At 36.4% G+C, this 21425-nt stretch overlaps 1 protein-coding gene across 2 annotated transcripts in view; it reads right to left on the reverse strand.

Moving 5' to 3' along the window:
- Positions 1 to 12857: 12857 nt before the first annotated feature.
- LOC120326632 (uncharacterized) overlaps positions 12858 to 21425 on the reverse strand; it is a 28607-nt gene continuing 20039 nt past the window's right edge. For both annotated transcript variants that reach the window (XM_078111554.1, XM_078111553.1), the window contains 2 exons: positions 13471 to 13673; positions 12858 to 13279 (listed from right to left, as the gene is read on the reverse strand). In XM_078111554.1, coding sequence (XP_077967680.1) covers positions 13079 to 13279; positions 13471 to 13673 — 404 coding nt within the window. In that variant the 3' untranslated portion in view covers positions 12858 to 13078. The remainder of the gene's footprint in view (positions 13280 to 13470; positions 13674 to 21425) is intronic.

Below are 21425 nucleotides of genomic sequence, written 5' to 3' on the forward strand. Positions count from 1 at the left end.
TTCTTATTTTATTACGAGTTCGGGTACTGTGCGTGTTAGGCACGTGAAGGGCGCTCCATAAGTATGTGAACCAAGATGGCGCACAACCTGATAACCCTACCCTGGCACGCATACTGCGTTCAGGTTGTGCGTCATCTTGGTGCACATACTTCGGTAGCACCAAGTGAAATATCTCCTGTCGATAGGTTTCATCCCTTTACACAACTTGATGTAAAAGTTGGTACACATACTTATAGAGCGCCCCGTACGCGGGACGATTGCTGAACTTTTTGCCGTCGTAGAGTGGTTCACGTAGCCGCCGGATGGTTATGGCTTTCTCCGACATAAAACCCATGCAACTGATGCAAATAACTGGCCAACTATTCCCATATCAGACATGAACTGATAATAGGACGACAGACATTGGTTCGCCATATCATGTCGGCTTATTGGCTTTCCTCTTTTCCTTGGGTAAATATAACAATCCTATCCTAGCAGACTCATTCATATTGCCAACTAGAACGACCAGTAAAATGCCATGAATTCTTTATTTATCGAGGCAATAAAGACATACGGTGATATAGAAGGCGCGAGTGAACGCTGATCGGCACAAGACTTCAAGTTATGATCAGGACGAGAAATAAACTTTTACGGGATTTCTTTAATTAACTATTGCCAGGAAGTACGTTCAGATCAGAATTCTAGTTTTGCTTACTTAGTAAAAAGTTATTGTCATCTGCATATGGTCTGTGGTAGCCAAGGTCAAGTAAACTCCGGACAAACTGAAATTGACGTATAAATTCATTTGAATGTGAAGTAAACCAAGCTGTAGCAAAAAAGGACAATTTAAAATTATTTCAGACATATTTCTTCTTGTTTAAATTTCTTACTCGAGTGATCGGAGTTATCACCATGTTTACCCGGGTATAAGGCCTAGCCTGAATATTAAAAATGATTCAATACCGGCCTTCTTTCCCTTTAATAAAAGACCTAGTCCAGCGGTTTTCAAAGGGTGCGCTACCACCAAGTTGCTGAGGGCGCCACGAAAATTAAGAGAATTGTGTAAAACATAACAAAAATAAGATTGAATATGTTACATTTTGTATTTATTATAAATGTTTTATCGTTTCTTATTTTCTGAATGCTGCGTATATGAATTAAGAGATAGTGGCAATTTGGCGAGGTGCAGTTTATTTATCTGCTGAACCGAGTTTAAAGAACCTTAGTGATTTATTCTGGATTTCAAAGTAAAATCAGGCAGATATGAAGACGAAGAGTTGCCTTTATTCCCTAGGCCTACATGTTTACAAACTTTGAAAATGCAAAAAGCACACAATAACGATAACAAAATTGAATTTTATTTAAAATCAGCATCGTATAAGTGCGTCGTGAGTTTTTTCCCTGATAATTTGGCGCCGCACGAACAAAAAATTTGGGAACCGCTGACCTAGTCGATAAAGCGATTTTTTTTTATATAAAAACGTTTTAGTTATAAGTAGATGGATATCGTTTTTATATTTTGTATGTTTGAAAATCTCGCCATTCTCTGCTTTGTTGTTTGTTTTTGATAAATGAAAATAAGAAACATCCTCCAAAAATAAGACCCTGTCATATTCAGTTTATGAATCTTGAATTTTCCTTAGATGGATAGAACACATTTGACATACGCCGAATGCATCAGAAAGTTCGCCTTCAAGTTTCAACACACCATTGTCATCTAGTTTAAACATACTGTAAAATACCCACGATCACTACTACTCACCCAATAGCAATACTAAATTCCTATTCTTGAGGCCCTATAAAATAGTTTTCGTTAATATCCTGTTTTCGCCAACCATCATTTTTTACTAGTTTATTCAGTACGCTCCCCAGTATTGCCCCGCCTTTCATTTCATTAACTGTTATAATATATATTTAAAGTATCCTATCATGGCCTCTAGATGTGCAGAATCAAAGAAAACAGGTCAAAACATTATTGACGGGTCAGTAACATGAAAAAAGGCTATCGCCATTTTGAAATGATCCTTATGATTTATAATGTCTATGACTATATTTTTTTTTCATTTTTGTATGACTTATTGGTCATAGTTGTATTATAAATACCGCACAAATAATTTAAAATTTAAATCCATTTTTTAAACCTGCCATAAGTCCTCTTTGGTATAAATTTGTAAAAAAAAACATGACTAGCCCTCTATTGTACTTGAACAAACCAATAAAGGATCATACAACGACAATCTATAACAACGAATTCAAAAATATTTGTATGGGGAAGGTATAATTATCGTTAAATTCAGACCCGAGCGTCAGTTGATGAGGAACTCGAAAAATCTCATATTTCGCTCACATGAAATAGAATCTTCAGAAGCCAAACTGGAACTCATATCAGCCAAACTTATCGCAATGAGTTTAAAATTATTATTATAAAATTAGGATTTAATTATTCTCGTGTAAACTTGAACCAAGAGTCGGTTTGGGAAAGGTTGCAAAAAAAAAACGGTGCTCCCGTAGTATGTGAACCAAGCTGGCAGACATCGGTACGTAGTATGTGTACCAGGCTAGGTTGGTCCATAATTTTAATCCAATTTTCCTTATTTTAGTTCTATTACGAGTTCGCGGACTAGCCAAGTGATTCCCGTAGTATTTGTACCTGGAATTATGGCTCAACCCTAATCCGGTACACATACTACGTTCCGGTGTTCGACATCTTGGTTCAGATACTACGGGAGTATCAAAAAAATTTTGGTCTTCTATTTGACAAAAGACCAATATAAGTTTATACAGCAGAAACTTATCGAGTAATATATACTTATTCTCATTTTTCTAACTTATACAAAGTGTCGGCTTAAATATTTTACAAAAAACACATATTTCGTCCCCAAAATTCAGAGTATGCGTAATCGGCTCAAGTTACCTGCTATTGGGAACTATGTGTACGTCTTGCTCAAGCCGACTGGCATGAGCGTTTGAACTATTTGGTAAAAATCGCTGCAGTTGTGCCGTCTGTACCCGGGCTCATTAAACTTACCCGGAAACAATTCGGAACCGACATCACCGATCTACTCTTATTCCGATGTGCTTTGACGTATTTAATTTGGTTCCGGTTGAATGAACCTCACTCAATATTTGTTTTTTTCCTACTGTTTGCTCTCGATAAAATTCAAATCTGCCAACGTGTGCAAGGTGTTAGAGCGTATCTGAAGTCGTAAGGCCCGTTAAATATAGTCTCGCCGTACACTAGTGTTATGGAATAGTTTTGTTCATACTTTGGATTTAGAAAGCTGAAACCTTGAGTGAGTTATTGTGATCCAGTGACATGGCTGAGGGCGGACAGCAAAACCAACAGCAAACTGTAGATAACATTAATATATATAGTGCGCAGAATCAAAGTGAAATTGTTCAGTAAATTGGTTACTTGATTGAGTTCTTGCGAAAGGAAAAGGGGTGACATGGGTTAATGCCTCTCTGCTTCCAACCTATATTATGACATTGAGGCTCTTAGTTTTACAAGCGTCCTATCTATGTCTTATTTATTATTTAGAACAAGAAGGACAACTGAGATTGGTGCGGCTCATATTGAGCATATAATAATTCCACAGCCAGCTCAATAACAGGGTGCCTCGAATGTCGGACAGGATGCTGACAACGTTCCACCAGAGAATATCGCTGAAGGTGTCAACGCCTTGAATTTGTCGCCGAGAAATCCCGAAGCTCACCAAAGTGGCGCAATTGAAAAGAGAGGTTAGTTATATCGCCTGTTGTCATCAGCGTACTTGTAGGGGGATTACGGTCGCAATTGGATCGATATTATAAGAACATTTTACATTGCATAAAATACCACTTCACGTTAACGAAACGATGAGAGTAAATTTTTGTTCGTCGTCATGTACGAGTGTCATTTAGCACAGGGCTTCCCAAACTAGGGGCCGCGAAACGAATTCTATGGGCCGCAAAAAGAACACCAAATTTGCACGAAGTACTATATTTATTGTACTTTTTCAGTCTCTTGATTCGAAACACAAATATTAAAAACTGTGTGAAACAAACATTTTACGATTCCGAGTTAATACATCTTCATACCGTGTTTCCCCGAAAATAAGACAGTGTCTTCGATTTTCTTTCGAAAATAACACTAGATCTTATTTATGGGGAATGTAGAGAATAACGAGATTTTTTAATATACAAAATATGAATATCGATTTCCATTTACTTATTTATTAGAATGTTTTCATTTAAAGTAACTGCTAGATATATATTAGTAAAGTAGAAAAGATTTCTCGCTATCGACTAGGACTCAGTGGTTCAGAAACAAATTTTCAGAAATAAACTTATTTATTATAACACCATCACAAAATTGAAACGACGCACTTCCACTGGACTAGGTAAAAAAAATTGCGCTATCAATGAAGTTATTTTTAAGGGTAGCGCTTATATTAAAACCATTTTTGAAATTTAGGCTTAGTCATATTTTCGGGGAAATCATCGCGCTTGCATAACAATGCATATTCTGATCGCAAGACCCGAGTAAGCTAAGTGCGCCTGGAAACATATCACATATTTTAATTGTTCTAAATGTTTCATTGTTCCGCATTATCGCAAATGATGTGTATATGAATTCATTGTTCCGCATTATCGCAAATGGTGTGTATATGATTCAAATTCATTGTACCGTTCTATATTGTTTACTTTCTGGTACGTAGGGATCTATTGCTACGTAACAGAAGAAGTAAATCATACATGCTGCAATTTCGTAGGCTGTAGTTTATTCATTTGCTGAACCGAGTTTATCGGACATGAGTTATTTTTTTTAGCATTTTAAAGAAAAACTAGGCAGAGATAATAAAGAAAAGTTAACCTTGATCAGCTTCAAATAGCATAGAGCACATATCAACGATGACTAATTGTGTTTTATTTTGAAGCAGCATATTTTTCGTGTAGGTGCGCCATGAGCTTTACCCTGATAATTTGGCGCGCACAAATGATGCCTTATGCTAAGTTCGATCCTACTAAGTCCTACTAAAAACTGGGAATTAGCTATGTCAATAAAATATCAAAAATGCATATTTTGAACTGTTTGGTTAACTTAATCAAGGGCCGCGAAAAATTTTAATATATCAAAAGGGGCCGCGATCTCAAAAGTTTGGGAAGCCCTGATTTAGCACGTCGACATCGATAAACTAAATTCCCTCTACGCAGGTATTATTTTAATTTTGTTTAACTACACAATTACTTTAAAGATATATTGACATGACCGCCTAGCCCTAGACTGTATCAAAATATATGATAGCAATTGTAAAATATTATAAAATAGTAAAGTAAAAAAACATCCTCGACGATTATAGGTAGGCCTTCTTTTTGTCGGTGCTGATTGATATTCTTTCATGTTGGCTTTGACTTATTGCGTCGACGATTATGATTAGCCACAAAATAAAATATTTGTAAAATGCTTTTAATTTGAACGTAGGACGGCGGCGCTAGAATGTGTGGGTGATATTCGATATTCTTTTAAACACGAATAACGATATTCGAAGGTCGCGATATTAACATTAAATTCAAATTTGACATCCCGGCTTATGAGTTTTCTAATTGAACACCGAGATTACTAGCGTTACTGTACAATGTATCTTAATCAGTTAAACAAACACCATACATTAATTTCATATTATGTGATATATCTTTTTTTTCGATCTGAAATAATATGTACTATGAACAACGCTCAAAGACCATTGTTTTACCCGTCTGCCCTACACAGCATTCCTAATTAAGTAATAATCACATAGTATCGGTATCGGAATATCGGCCTTTTTGTAGTATCGGTATCGGCGTTTTTAGCTGGTATCGGTATCGACGACAAAAGTGGTATCGGTACATCTCTAGCAGGGCTGGGGAGCTGGTTCGAAATCATGATGGCTCCGGCTCCAGCTCCGGAGTCGCAGTGTATTCAATCTTTAGCTCCAACTCCGGCTCCGGAGCTTCATTTTTTTATGCCGGAGCTGGCTCCAGCTCCGGCTCCATAGCCATTATCAGTAGTGCAGCCCAATAACGCATTTTGGTAATTGTTTTCTAAGTGTGGCATGTTATTTAGGCTGTAAACACCCTTCAAGTTGGTGTCATGATAATTCCTTTTTGTTCCTGCATGTAACTTGTGAATCCACTGAGAGTTATTATATGCTGTATTTCCGGGCGAATCGGTCTACCCCGCATATAAGGGTTTTACATATAACCCCACAATAAGACGGGAAGGAAAATCGGCTTCTGGAATGGTCGCAGCGTTTGCGCATTCGGTAAAATAGCTCATAATGACTTTTTCTACCACATAATATTTAACCCATAATAACTGTCTTTTTATTTTAATTTAATTGTGTTCAACATAACTGGCAATCATGCGGCCAAATAAAATCTGTCGTGGGCCATTCTAAAGCAAAACTTATGGTGTTTTCTGTTTTATTTTTAGTATTTTCTAATGTCGCTTTTTAATCAGGAAAATTTGGTTTGCGTATAGACTTCTTTATTTATCTTAGAATTTCATCACCGATGATTATGTAATAACTCGTTTTCTCACAAATATGGTGAGTTATTATAAGATACTAAAATGAAACGGAAAACACTATAAACTTTGTTCTAGGAGACTCCCAACAGCTAAAAAAAATGCCTTGTTAATCTCATTATTTTTTTTGCCTACGACATGTTATTTACCGGTTGACTTTGAAAATTATACAGTCACTAAAATAAATCTAAACGCAATCAATCTTACTCGCGATATACTTTTTATATATTCAAAAAATAACAACGGAAATTGATGAGACTTTTCTCCAGAACATGCTATGTTATGGATCAAAACAAGATATACCGTAATGGGGCACTTTGCCATACATTTTTATGATAGGTGACTGCTGCGGTGCATTTTGGAGTAGCTAAACCTTTCTTTTGTCGTAAAACGACTCAATCTCGAGATACGTTGAACAGAATTGAAGACATTTGAAATGGATTGGATATTCAACGGCACGAAAAAATCATAATATGTTACATGGAAATTCCAAAATCACTTCTTCGAAAATCCCTGGCCATTAGGGTTTTTGAGCTTGAACGCAATCATGAAAAATTGCAGCTTAGTGGAAATGAGAATCAAAATTTTGATAAAAGCGATATTAGGAACTAAAATTTTTAAAATGAATTATAGGCTGAAAAGAAAAGATTTTATCATTTGTAGCGCTATCAGAAAAAAATTATAAATTTGAAAAACAAAAAATGAGATATTTAGCAGCTGGAGCCTGGAGCCACTAAATTTTTGGTAGCTCCGGCTCCATCTGTTATGAAAAGCTTGGCTCCAACTCCGACTCCGGCTCCATCAAAATGTAACGGCTCCATGGCTCCAGGCTCCGACTCCAGCTCCGGCTCCCCAGCCCTGATCTCTAGATATAACCCTCTGAAGATTTCAACACTGCGAAGTAAGTACAGCACTTATTAACTGTTGACATCAAAGTTATTCATTTTGGGTTCCCAAGCCCACAGAGTGTAATAAACGCAAAGCTTACTTGAAAAGATTCCGATTCGTAGTTACATGTACAGGCCCTTTTTTCGGAACGAAAACTGTGAAAATGGTGTATGAATAATAATAAATAAATGACTTCAAAATCTTACTGCATAAAGCTATTGGGATTGAAAAAGCCAAATCCCTCCTGTTCTACCACGGATTACAATTTCTGAATAATGTCGAGATTAGCCTGACCGCCCAATGTAAGCAGATATAAAAGGTTAACGTTCTTTAACTTGCAGCCACAAAACGGAAACCCTAACGCGCTACTGTTGACATGAAATGCTATAATTAGTTACATTTACTTCGCATTTTACACATTAATGTGCTGTTAAAAAGTGAGAAAACTTACCATCATTTTACAGTTATTATGTTCGTTTACTCGAAATATAACTAGTTTATGATGGACATTAAACAACTGAAAACCGAAAAAATCAAATCTACATATGCTAGGTTTTCGATAGTTTCGTTTGTCATTTATTTTTGAAGCCAGTTTCCTTTTCAGAAAATTCTTCCAAGCTATTTGACGAGTCTAAATATGAAGAGGCATTCCCGATCTTAGAAGAACTGGCAACCTTGCAAAACCATCAGGATTTCGATACAATACTTATGATGGTCGAGTGTTTTATACAACTTGGCAGAGGATACGGAGCGGAAAAGGCTATTGGCAATGTCAGAAACATCTTGATGACGCCATCGATGACCAGCGCGGAAGACGTCGAAGCCTTTGCCATTGACTTGATTTCGGATTCCGCTCACATTCGCGCTATAATATTGCTTTGTATAGCAAGTGATATATACAAGTACCGCGCAACATTTCCCGATGATGTAATGAATGAGATTGAACTTCTATTCGTAGGATGAATGAAGCCATAGAGTCAAGGATAGAGGCTGGTGGTCGATCTAAAATTATAGGAATAGATTACGGGATAGAATACATGACAGAAATGCTGGATGATATTCGCGCAATAGAAAACGCGGATCCAGTGAATAAAGTGGTGAAACAGGTTTGGTGCGCGATTGTCATAGGGTCTAACTATAAACTTGCGGGTGAATACAGGAAAAGTATAAAAATATTTACTAACGGACTTGGAGTTCTTGATCAACAGTTCGGTTCATACGCTTCAAAATATCGAATATACGGTGCACTGTTGCATAATATCGGTGCAGGGCATGATAGCCTGCAGAAATATGCAGAGGCAGAATCTTATTTTATTAAAGCAAAACAGAATGCCACTGATTAAAAGGATGAAACTCAAAAAAAGAGAGACATTGAATTGTCAATAATCGATCTAAAAGATACTCCACCCACATTCGCGCTATAATATTGCTTCGAATAGCATTTAAGGGACATGTGTGATAGTATTTTTCCTTGTGTTTACCTATTTGTTTTGCAGATCATTTTGTGATTTGATATATGAAAAAGGACTAAGAAGCAAAATATTATTTTACTAAGGTCATTGAAGCTCATCTAAATGCGTCTGATTATGAGGATTCGTTTTAAATTTTTCATTCTTCATACAAACCTAATATTTCGCCAAAAAAATTACTGTTGTATTTCAGTTCATGCGAGCACTTTTATTGAGTCCTTCAGGTCCAAATATTACACCCAAAATTTTGCTGTTTTCTTCTAATTCGTGGGTTTTTATATAGCTTATAGGAACACTTTTATGTTGCAAAAATCTCTACAAACGTAATATTGTAGTGTTTTTTTATCCTAATCTGGAGTCTTTCGGGGTCAAATATCCCCCCAAAAACAAATTCCTATGTAACATTTGAGACATTTGTATCCGTATATTTGAACATTGCTCCATTGTTTAAGATTGTGAAACAATATATTTTTTGTAACAGATTTACTCAATAAAGTGAACTTCGTTTTGTGAATATTGTATGTATTTATAATTAAGTAAATTGACTTTATTTTATTTTATCTTCATTTGATTATTTTCGTGATTCGAGTGATTTTCTTTTGGTTTTTGATTTAATGAACTTTGAGTATTTCAAACTTTTTGTGAGTCCTACAGGAAGCAATATTTCTTCCAAATTTTATTGTTTTATTTCGATTACTGGGAACGCTTTTATATTACATATGGGAACACTTTCATACCAATTAAGTCTATTACTTCAATTTTTCAATGCGTCTTTTGTGTCATTCTGGGCTCAATATTTCATCCAAAACTTTGCATTTTATTTCATGGCAACACTTTTATCCGGCATATAAGAACACGCAATGATGGAAGAAATTTTAAGAAAAATGTTACTAATATTTATTTTTTCAATTTATCTCGATAAATACAGGTCTGATATCCCAACTCAAATTTTACAATATTTTTTTCAATTTGGGAACAACTTTTAATTGCCATATCGCAACCCTTTTATTCTATATTGAGGAAGTCTGTTGAAAGTTATTACATCATTATTACTTATCGATCTTAAGATCGGTAAGTATGTGGATAGGTATTTGTCTGTCTGTCTGTCTGTTTGTTTATTTGTTTGTCCATTAGATGAACGCGGCATATCACGAAGACGAGGTTGAATCTCCTCCAAATGCATGCATGTGCATTCATCATATCCCGGACCAGAAGCCTATTGATTTTGGATGAATTATGTCGTATAATTAGCGAGGTATTAACTAATTAGTGATGGGACACGCGGCGTCACTATAGAGTCGCGATTCGAAACCGCAGTTTCGATCGATAAGTCTTCGGTCTCCGACCGATATTCTCGTTTTATATTTTGAGTCGTTTGGAGCCCGATATACACTAAAGTTTTTATATGTTAGAAGTCCCTAAAAGTCTATTATTCTAATCAAACATTTACTGTCTTTTTATTCATGGGAACATTTTTTATGAAATATGGGAACACATTTTAATGAGACCGTCACTTTCGTCTCCATATATTTGAGAAAACCTCTTTCGTTTAGAATTATGGATCAATATTTTCATGGAACATGGAAATTTACTGAATTAGGTGGACTATTCTATATATCTAATTGAGAGAATTGATTTTCTTTTTGTTTACCTTCGTTTTGTGATCAATTTTCATCCCGTGAATTGTTCAATTTTGGTTTGAACTGAACTAATCATTAGTCACAATTACATGTAAATACCAGTTATTTTATTGTATTTTACACAGCAAGATTCAACTAACGAGTGATCTTTATATCTAATGATTCACAATTTTTTATCAGATATATCTGAAATGAATCAGAATTATAATTAAGTGCGGCATTAAGTTATTCTCAGAGTTTAGCGATACTTAGCTTATGGTGGTCCATAAATACTCATCAGGATTCAGTATTCTATCTACGTTGGGTGATGTTGGCAATGCAATATATCGACACGCGGCACCTCTCGTTTGTGTATTCATACATACAAAATAGTAAAATCGAAAATTTAGAATCTTTTCAAAAATAATGGAAATAATCTGTAAGCTAATGGTTGGATCAGCGAAGATTAGCGCGTTTCTCATCTTACTTAACATAATTTCAGCTCATAAATTATTATAATTCAACTCTCTGATAAACTTCAGTTTATATAGATATTTTTTGTGTTCGTACTTATCACGAATATTACATATACGATTCTTTCCTGGATAAGTACGGAAATCTGAGTACAATACTGTGCTGATGATCTTTGTTCAGTAAAAGTGCATTGCGATTGTGAGAAATTATAACTGTATTATCGTAAAATCGTACCTTATCTCAAGTTCAGTAAAACAATGGACAAGGGAGGGACTCTTGAGTTCAAGTAAAAACTTGATTTTCTCCGAGTTTGAGTCAAAATTTGATTTTCTTTGAGTTCAAGTCAAAATTTGATTTTCCAGTGAGTTCGAGTCAAAATTTAATTTTCTAGGGTTCGAGTGAACAATGCGCCATGCTCGGGGATTACTCCTGGAAAGTTTTGCAAGACAATTTCATTCACACACAGAAGCAAATAATATTTCCGCATTAAAAGTTCAAATTATTTTTCATGAATTTCATTTGTTAAGTACAGTTCGTGAAAAATAATTTGTTCTGAGAAAATATATGCCCAAAATGATAAGATTCGGAAACACATCTAACAAATAAAATACCAGGGCGAAGTTATTGAAAAAATTGCATATCACACTAATTTACAAACATAAAAAATGAAAAGCAAGAGAAATGAAATACCTTGCCATGCTTCGAGAGCCCGGGAGGGAGGAAAGGGCATACGGATTATAAAAATTTACATATTTAAAAGCGAGAACAATGCTGTATTTGATTTTGGTTTTGAAACTTTCTGATAACGTTTTTTTATATTTTCTGTGGGTCATAACATACCTTTAATTTAATGAAAATCGAAAAAAATGTTAAATTAATTTATAAAAGACAATTGAAAAATCTGACCCGAAAGTTGGGTAAATCAACCTTATATTTGTGAAAAGATTCCCTTAGCAAAAAAACTTTAATTAATGTGATTATTTTATATGGGAGAAATATATGGTCCTAGTAATTGCTATAAAAAGGTATAAGATCGTAACAACAGCGACAATATGAGCTCTTGGACTCATCGAAAATAAGTGTTAAAATTATGTGCAAAATATTTTAATCAAGAACAATTAACAACAATTACACAGCTTTTACCTAAAGTGCTTTAAAATGAGAGACGACCTTCTAGAATGGTATTCGTAGGTAAAAAAGTTAAAATAGCAATAACAAAATAAATTCTGCAAAATAATAAAAAATCCATTCCGACTAATTATGTTTATATTAAAACTACTCTGTACATTTGTTTATGGTCATTTTGATTTCAAGTTTTTTAAATGATTCGCATAAAACGATTCATCGCAAAATGACAAACTTGAAAAAAGACAGGGCTGTTGAGTCGTAGTTCCCACTAGAGCGAGATCTGAATTTGTCGGAATTGTAGATTTTTAATGTTTTCAAAAAAAAAATCAAAATTTCACCATAAATTCGAATTAATTAAAGAAAGTTTGCATTTACCAAAGATTTCATTATTAGTTAGATTTTTTCAGATTCGATTGTGATTTTCTCCGATTTCACAGCCTCATCAAAAAGGTTCAATGACGAATATTTAAAGACGATGTCTTTTTAAAACTTAAAATTTTTAGATATTTAGAGGTTACAGATACGAAGTCGTAGTATCAAACATTTTTGTAATTCAAGGAAATTTCTCGAACATGAAATATATATTTGAATAAAACGAATCGCCAATATTTTGAGATTATTTACATTCACTCAGAAACAAATTGGGTTAAAATAATAACTTCAAACATATCTAAGAAATAAAAAATAGTTTGTTCGGTGGAAATCTAACAATGAATGCAGTTTTATTGAAATTCCTACCCAAATTCCTATGCCATACCGCATGCAGGATCTATTTACTTGATATGCTCGTTCAACTGTGTGCCGTGGAAACAGTAAGTTGGGGTATAAATTAGGATGTATGTGTGGCTAACGAATTTTCGAGAGCATATGCTTGTTCAACTGTGGAAATACTTATCTACTAGGGTGAATAACAATAACTCTTAATCTCAAGTAATTCTACGTTTTTTTGTTTTTCGATCATTCAAAAGACAAAGTTATAATTCATTTTCACAGATGGCTGCGTATTGTACATTGGAAGGAGTAACATTAGAAATCCCTTGATTATTTTCTTCAGGGTTTTCACTGACACGAACAACAACATCTGTGCGCGATGCATCGGAATGTGGAAAGTTGGGATACCAAACCTCAGTTGGCAGAGATATAGCTTGGCCCGTCGTTGAATACAGCTGACCGTTCTGTTGAAGTAACATATATTTTTTGAGAAATATAACAATGGCATTAAAAAAATATAGTTGAGTATGGTTGAACCATTAATCCTTGCCATATGATCTTACAAAGCAAACTTTTTAGCGGTAACAGTATTGGCCACATTTTATATTGATTTCATGTATGGCTGCAAAAGCAACATGATTCGGACACGACGTACCTCGTAAGTCATTCCGATACGAAGACCAATTAGTGACCGGTCATCAGGAATCATTGTTCGTAAATAATCTTGAAGCAGGTTGTAGTGTGTGACGTCATAAATGTTAGCCAGTTTGTTTTCGCATAGAGATTCAGCGACGCTTAACGTGACGCCCCCGCTCAAGATCGCTCGAAAACGTTTCGAATTATAGACAACGCCATATTCTAAAACAAAAATTACATTCAAAAGAGTTTGAAGTCAGATATTCATGAAACAATTATTAAGGAGAATATTTCTCTATTCATTTTTAAGTTTTGATTAATAACTTTATTAATTTTATTCAGGATAATTGCCTTTTGTAGTTTTTTTTACAAAAATATGATTGTGAGCTCTTAAATATTTTTGGTCATACGTCATCTTATTTGCTTTAAGCAAGGTCACACGAACCCACTCAGAAATAAAGTAAACGTTTCTCTTGGCAAATCACGGGCAACCATTGAGCTAAAGAAATATAACAGTGAAATATGCACTGTATAAAACAGACCGATGGAACTCGAAGAAATTGAGCCTAATGTGATTAGGAAAAAGCTATAACGTACTGAATATTAGATAACTGGAGTTCTCAATAAAACCCACCAAAGCTGGCGGTAAACTCCGCCCAAAACGAAATACGGTTGCGACAGCCGACAATGACCACGGGCAAAAGGTTAAAACTACTTCGAAAAGAGAGTTCAAGAGCAAGTGAAACCGCGGAGAGGCAATAGGGAGGGTGTATGGCATTAATCACCATTTAAACGGCCTCCTCCGTACAGGGATATTGGTCTTCCATATAGACAGCAGGAATAGGGATGGATATTGAGACGACCACGTCTATAACCCTGTTTCATTCTGTTCGCCCATATTTATTCTTACCACTTGAGTCACTAGTGAGCAGCTGTGTAACATTCTCTTTCTGCTGGTTTGTCAGACTGCCGGCAGTGTAGATATTTCCTCTGTGTATTAGGTTATTATTATAGTGTTTTAATGCCGTAAATCTATGTAATTCTTGTTGTAAAATGATATTAGTAGTACAGGTTTACTATTTCTCCAGTTTGGCATAGCTCTGTTCACTAGTTAGCTTGTATTTACCACTCCCGTAACTAGTCTATCTTCGCAGTTTATTTCCTGTGTGATTTCTATGCGTATTTCCATGTCTATTACGTGTTTGTCGATAAGATAGGATTTGTGTTGTATCTTTAGTGTCATACTAGTTATTCTTATGTATATCTAGGTATGTTTTACCCGGTTTTTAGTATCCCGTTATAAGTAAATAGTTCATGACTGTGACGTCATAGACCAATTCCGTATCTTGTATTACGTTTGTATCCTACGGTATTTGTACTGTGTTTTTATTTGTTTATTGTATTTCTTATTGGAGTATTTGGTTGTATTAAGGTGTATAATTAATCTAGTTAGTTAACTTAGTTACTCTGCTGTATTTGGAACCGAAAGAAGATTATTTTGTGATCGACATCTATAGCAATTACAACGTCCAAGAAGCTGGCAGAAAGAACCTGAGTGGTGATATCGATTTCGGTACGCCACATATACGAATTTTTGGCGAGCACACGCCAGGATATATTATTCGAAACAGGGACTATTAAGACTAAGCCGATTAGGTAGGCTAGTCTGTGACGGATAATATTGGACAGATAATTGCCGATATTTTTTTTACTACTGCGTTTGCCTGATATTTTGGAAAAATGGTTAAGAGAAGAAAGATTGTACCGACACCAAAGGAAGCAAAGGAGAATGAACTTTTGCATCTGCAAATACAGGTATTGAAAGCGAAACTTAAAGATTCCGAGGAAATGCAAGAGGATATGGACAGCCGTTTGCAGCTGATGGACAGTCGTATAGAACAGATTGGAACTCAGTTGGAATCGGTTGAACTCCAGAATTCAAAAATGGGCTTGCAAATTTTCAGCATGCTGCAAGATATTTCTGGCAAGATAGAAACAGGAAAAGTTGCTGATCCCGAGGAAACCCAGCCCATGTCACATGAACCAGATGTCAGTCTGATCACTTCAACACCAGCAGCGGTTGTTCCTAAATTACTACCTATTCTCAAGGATGATGAAATTTCAGATTTTGGGTCTGAAGATGGACAGCCAGAAGGAAAGCGGAACGCATTCTCACAGACAATGGAAGTAAAATTTTCGGAGGAAGCTCACGTGAGTAATTTTGTACCTGTGGTCCCTTTTCTGAGTACTAATGGTAAAGAGGGCTCTAATACTGTCAAAAAACAACCCAGGGCTAATCCGAAAATGTATTCAGTGGCTACACAATCAGCTCCTCCAGTGAGCGCTAGCAGTGTCCTGAATGCCAGTGTTAATCGTAGTGTTCTCAATAACACAGCCAATGCTACGATGATGGTGAGAAATGCCAAAAGGCCTATGTATTTCGATGGGTCAACTGTCATGGCGTGGCCTAGTTATTTATGTCATTTTCAATTGGTTTCTAGTTATAATCAGTGGGATGATGACACTGCGGGATTGGAATTGGCTACTTGCATGACAGGGCAGGCTCTTAATGTGTTGAAAGATTTACCCGAAATGAAACGTACTAGCTATCGTGATATTGTGACTCATTTTAATCATTTCTTTAAACCTGCTGGAAATGAGAGTTCATACCGTACTACATTTCACTGTCGTAGGATTAAGCCAAATGAAGCGCCACGGGATTATGGTAACAAGTTGAAAGAGCTTGTTATTCTGGCTTACCCAAATCTTGATATTGCTGGTCAGGATGATATTTTGAAATCGCAGTTTCTCGCCGGTTTAACCGATGAAAGCATGATCAAACATGTTACCATGCAACAGCCTGATAATTTTGAAAGTGCTTTGTCTCTTGCAACACTGTATTACTCTGTGGATACTAACCACTCTGAGAGGAAAGACGTTTCCAAACCGCGTATTGCAGCAGTGAAACAGAGTAATCCTGGTAATGCAGCTAACCAACAAAACGACTTATCTTTCGAAGGCAGTATTGGCGAGCGCATTTTAGCAAAACTCGATGAGATACTAGGACATGTGGCGCCACGCTCTAACAACAATCGCAATTTTTCTGGTACACCACGCAACCCGTGTCCTCGATGTGGTAAACATGGTCATTGGGGTAGGGATTGCAAGGCTTGTTTTAATTGTAAGCAGACTGGTCATCTTAAACGGGATTGTCACATCTTCAGAATCCTGTTGGCCCTGCAACATCTGCTTCTTCTTCGACTGCAAATTTAAACGACACTCAGCGGACTTGAGGTCCTCAGTGTCCGCTGAATTATTACTTGATGACGGACCAACAAACCAGAATATAGACCTGAATATTTGTTCCTTACAATATGACAATAGTTGGCATGCGAAGGTACTTGTAAACAATCAACCGTTCAATTTTCTTGTAGATAGTGGTGCTATGACTACTCTTATTGACATTTCCATCTTTGAGGTTATAGGTGGGAAGGAAGCACAATTGGCACCGCTCGAAGAATCTCTTGTTGCAGTGGGAGGGCATGATTTATCACCACTGGGTTCATTGGAGGTTGATTTATCGATTGATTCGTTTGTATCACGACGCACTGTGATTGTTGCCAACTTAGGCATGACTAGTGGTATTTTAGGCATGGATTATCTCCGGAAACATGACTGTGTTCTTTACTTATCATCGGGACACATGATGATAGAGGGTCATGAAATCAAACTGTTTACTGAAAAGTCTGTACCGTGTTGTCGTGTAACTGTTCGAGAAGATATTACTATACCGCCATATTCTAAGGTTGTTATCCCTGCACAACTTAGTCATCCATGGCCGAAAAACATCTTGTCTGATGTTGCTGCTCTTGTTGAACCGCTGAATTCTTCTTTCCTCGCTGATGGCGTTCAGCTGATCTCTTCTGTTGTGGATCCAGGAAAGTCCACTGTTCCTGTTCTAGCAGTGAACCAAAAAGGCAGACAACTTAAGATCAGGGCTGGATCTTTGATTGGTATTGCACATCCTCAGCTAGTAGCACAGATTCAAGTTGACGAATCCGATATTCGGGTTATAGCTTCTGAATTACCAGAACATCTACATGACATGGTCAATTCCGCCGATGATCTAACCCCGAGTCAACGTGAACAGTTGGTCAATTTGATTTCCGAATTCCATGATGTATTTGTAGGACCAGATGGTGAACTTGGCCGTACTTCAGCAGCGAAGCATAGGATCATCACAACCACACCACAGCCGATTCGGCAGGCTCCTCGTCGAATGGGGTGGGCGCGTAGGAAGATAGCCGAAGAAGCTGTTGATAATATGCTGGCTCAGGGTGTCATAGAACCCAGCGATTCCCCATATTCTTCTCCCATTGTCCTAGTTCCCAAAAAGGATGGTTCTACCAGATTTTGCGTGGATTTTAGATTGCTTAATGACGTCACATACAAGGACGCATATCCCTTGCCGCGTATTGAGGATATCATTGAGTCCTTAAACGGAGCCCAATGGTTCTCAACTCTTGATCTCGCAAGCGGATATTGGCAAGTGGAGGTTGACCCTGCAGACAGGGATGGCCAAAACCGAATAGTTCACTATTTCGAATACATTCGAAATTATTTTTTCCGAATATGAAATTTCGAATACTTCGAAAATAAAATCCGTTAATTGAAGCTTATCTAAATGTATGTAGGAATTTCCATACAATAAGCAATGGAATAACTGCTATCTACAAGTTACAACCTAGCTATATTACCAGGCATTTCATATTTGCAGATTATTGCAGTATATATTTTATATACCATGAGTCATGTCACCAGAATTAAATTAATACGGCAATAGATGGATTTGAAAAAGCGGGATAAAGTATGAGTTATTTTTCCGACTTGTGACAATTTTTTCGCAAGTACAAAAATATGAATCAAAAATTATTTATATTCGGGAACTTTACCACACATTTGAGGTCCGAAGATTGCCGTTGTATGTTTGAGTAATAATACTTTTATTATTTTATAAATATGAAAATAGGAATCAAAAATTATTTATAATCGGGTAGTTTACCACACATTCCAAGTCCACAGATCGCCGTTGTATTTTGTGAATACGGAAATAGGAATCAAAAATTAATATTAATCGCGAGTTTACCACACAATTTATGTCCACAGATTGCGGTGATATTGTGCCGAATATAATTAGTTTTTTATTCTTATTTTCGTACTCACGAATAATTGTCACACGTCAGAAAAAGAATTTATATTTTATCCCGCTCTTGGGAACTAATTTGGATAATGGTTGCCATTGGTTTGTATTTAAAAGTATGGACTTTTTACTAGGATGATTTTGTGCTGCGCAAAATATTCGAATCCATGACCGATACCGCTATTTAAAATGCCTTACCGTGTTAATTTAATTCTATTATCATAACTCAAATGTTGGTAAATCGGGCAGTTTACCACACATTTTAAGATCACAGATCGCCGTTGCATTTTAGAATTATAATAGTTTAATTATTTTGTAAATACGAATCCGAAATTATAATTGGGCAGTTTACCACGTATTTCATGTCCACAAATACCCGTGGTATTTGGTATTAATACTTTCATTATTTTATCAATAGAAAATATGAATTCAATTTTTAATAAAATCGGTCAGTTTACCACACATTTTATGTCCACAGATTGTCGATACAACCATGAGTTACATTGAACAGAATTAAATTAATACGACATTTTAAATGCTGGTACCAGTCATGTATTGGATTATTTTGCGCAACAAAAAATCATCCTGGTAAAGGATCGATACTTTTAACTATCGTTATCAGAAATTATTTTCTAATAAACCGACTTGTTTTTCCAACTTGTGACAATTTATTGGATATCGTAACAATGACTGCTATAAATACCGTATTTTCCGGCTAATAAGTCCACATGGCAAATAGGACGATGTCTATTTTTAGCACTCAAAAAAGGGGTTTTTCCATATAGGCCTCCAATAAGACGTGTAGAAAAATTGTGTCCCTGTTGTTCAGTTATGCTGATATGCGCTAATAATTTTAAATGTTTAGAACCAGATCATGTTAGTTTGGTAGAATCATACTCACAGAATTAACTATTTTTAACAATTGAGCGGTAAATTTAATTAGTAAAGCGGCAATCATTTTGGACAACCTTTTAACCCGAATGTTGAAATAATTTTGGAATGTGAAGTAATACACTGTGAAGATTTTGGAAGTAATACACTGTACGTCCACGGGTTATTTCACAGCTGTGTTTTCCTGTCGTGTTCTGCTGAATCGGCAAAACGAAAGGGTCACAAATCACTTTATCTTGGTGGCCTAGAAAAGCGACTTATTAGCCGGGAAATACAGTAATTGTCAATTTTTCGACGTAATGGAAATGAATTTGTAAATTAGAAGCCTCGTAGACGAATGTCGGCAATGTCCACCCACGCAAACCTGCAAATGTGTCACAACACTATGCGACGTACGGTCGCACAGAATATAAACAATCAAAGTGCCGATTCTAATTCATCGTCATTACAATACGTGAGACAGCGTAAAAAGTCGTTTGAAGATTCCCGTAAAACGAAACACCACGTTTACGACGAAAAGTGGCTACTATTCGGAATTATTCGAAAATCAGCCGAAAAGGTATTCGAATACTTTGATATTCGAATACATTCGAATATTCGATTCGTTTTGGACAACCCTGCCTGCAGACCGCGAAAAGACAGCATTCAGCATCCCAGGCCGTGGACATTTTCACTTTGTAGTGATGCCATTCGGTTTAGCGAATGCTCCCGCGACATTCGAACGGATGATGGACAATATCCTTGGTGATCTCCTGTGGAACGGGTGTTTCAATTTTCTTGATGATGTTTCGGCTCATGGTAGTGATTTCTCAATGGCACTCTCAAATCTCCGGGAAGTTTTTATAAGACTTCGCCGTGCCGGTTTACGCTTGAAGCCCTCGAAATGTAAACTTTTCCGTCGAAGCACCTCTTATCTTGGTTATCTTATTTCATCTGAAGGTGTCTGTTGCGACCCTGGAAATGTTGCGGCTATCAAAGAATGGAAAACTCCCAACACTGTTAGTGATATTCGTAGTTTTCTTGGTACAGCGAACTACTACCGGAAGTTTGTTCAGGATTATTCAACAATTGCTGGACCTCTTATTCGATTGACCAGGAAGAATATTTCCTTTGTATGGAGTACTGAATGTCAAAAGGCTTTTGAAACTTTGAAGCATTGTCTGACATCTGCCCCAATTCTTAGCTTTCCTAGAACAGTCGGCGAGTTTGTATTGGATACTGATGCCAGTGGTTTTGGAATTGGTGCGGTGTTATCTCAAGTACAGGACGAGCATGAACGTGTACTTTCTTATGCCAGTAAGACTATGTCCAAGTCTCAACGTAGATACTGTGCTACACACCGGGAACTATTAGCTGTGGTGTGGGCTGTTCGTCACTTCAGTCATTTTCTTCTCGGGAGACCGTTCAGAATTCGCACAGATCATGCTGCTCTGAAATGGTTGATCAATTTTCGTGAACCTCAAGGAATGTTAGCAAGATGGATATTAACACTTGGCGCTTATGACTTTAAGATTGAACACAGACCTGGAGTGAAACATGGCAATGCTGATGGATTGTCACGTCAAATTCGCAAATGCAAGCGAGAAGATTGTTCTGATTGTGGTACCAATGGTGATGTGGCTGTGAGTAATGTTATTGTAAGTGCAATATCAAAACAGCCCGGTCAATCATCGTCAGACGGTTCCGATTGTAATTGGCTAGATACCTACACAGATGAGCAAATTAAATCTTGGCAAAGTGAAGATCCAGATATTTCTGCTGTTTTGAAATGGAAACAACTTACTGCTCAGAAACCTGATATTCAAGAATACATGCCTGAATCAACAGTGACCAAACGTTTAATGTCGCAGTGGGACTTGATTTTTGTAGATAATAGACTTCTC

This window comes from Styela clava, chromosome 4, assembly GCF_964204865.1.
Source record: "Styela clava chromosome 4, kaStyClav1.hap1.2, whole genome shotgun sequence".
Taxonomy (NCBI): Eukaryota; Metazoa; Chordata; class Ascidiacea; order Stolidobranchia; family Styelidae; genus Styela; species Styela clava.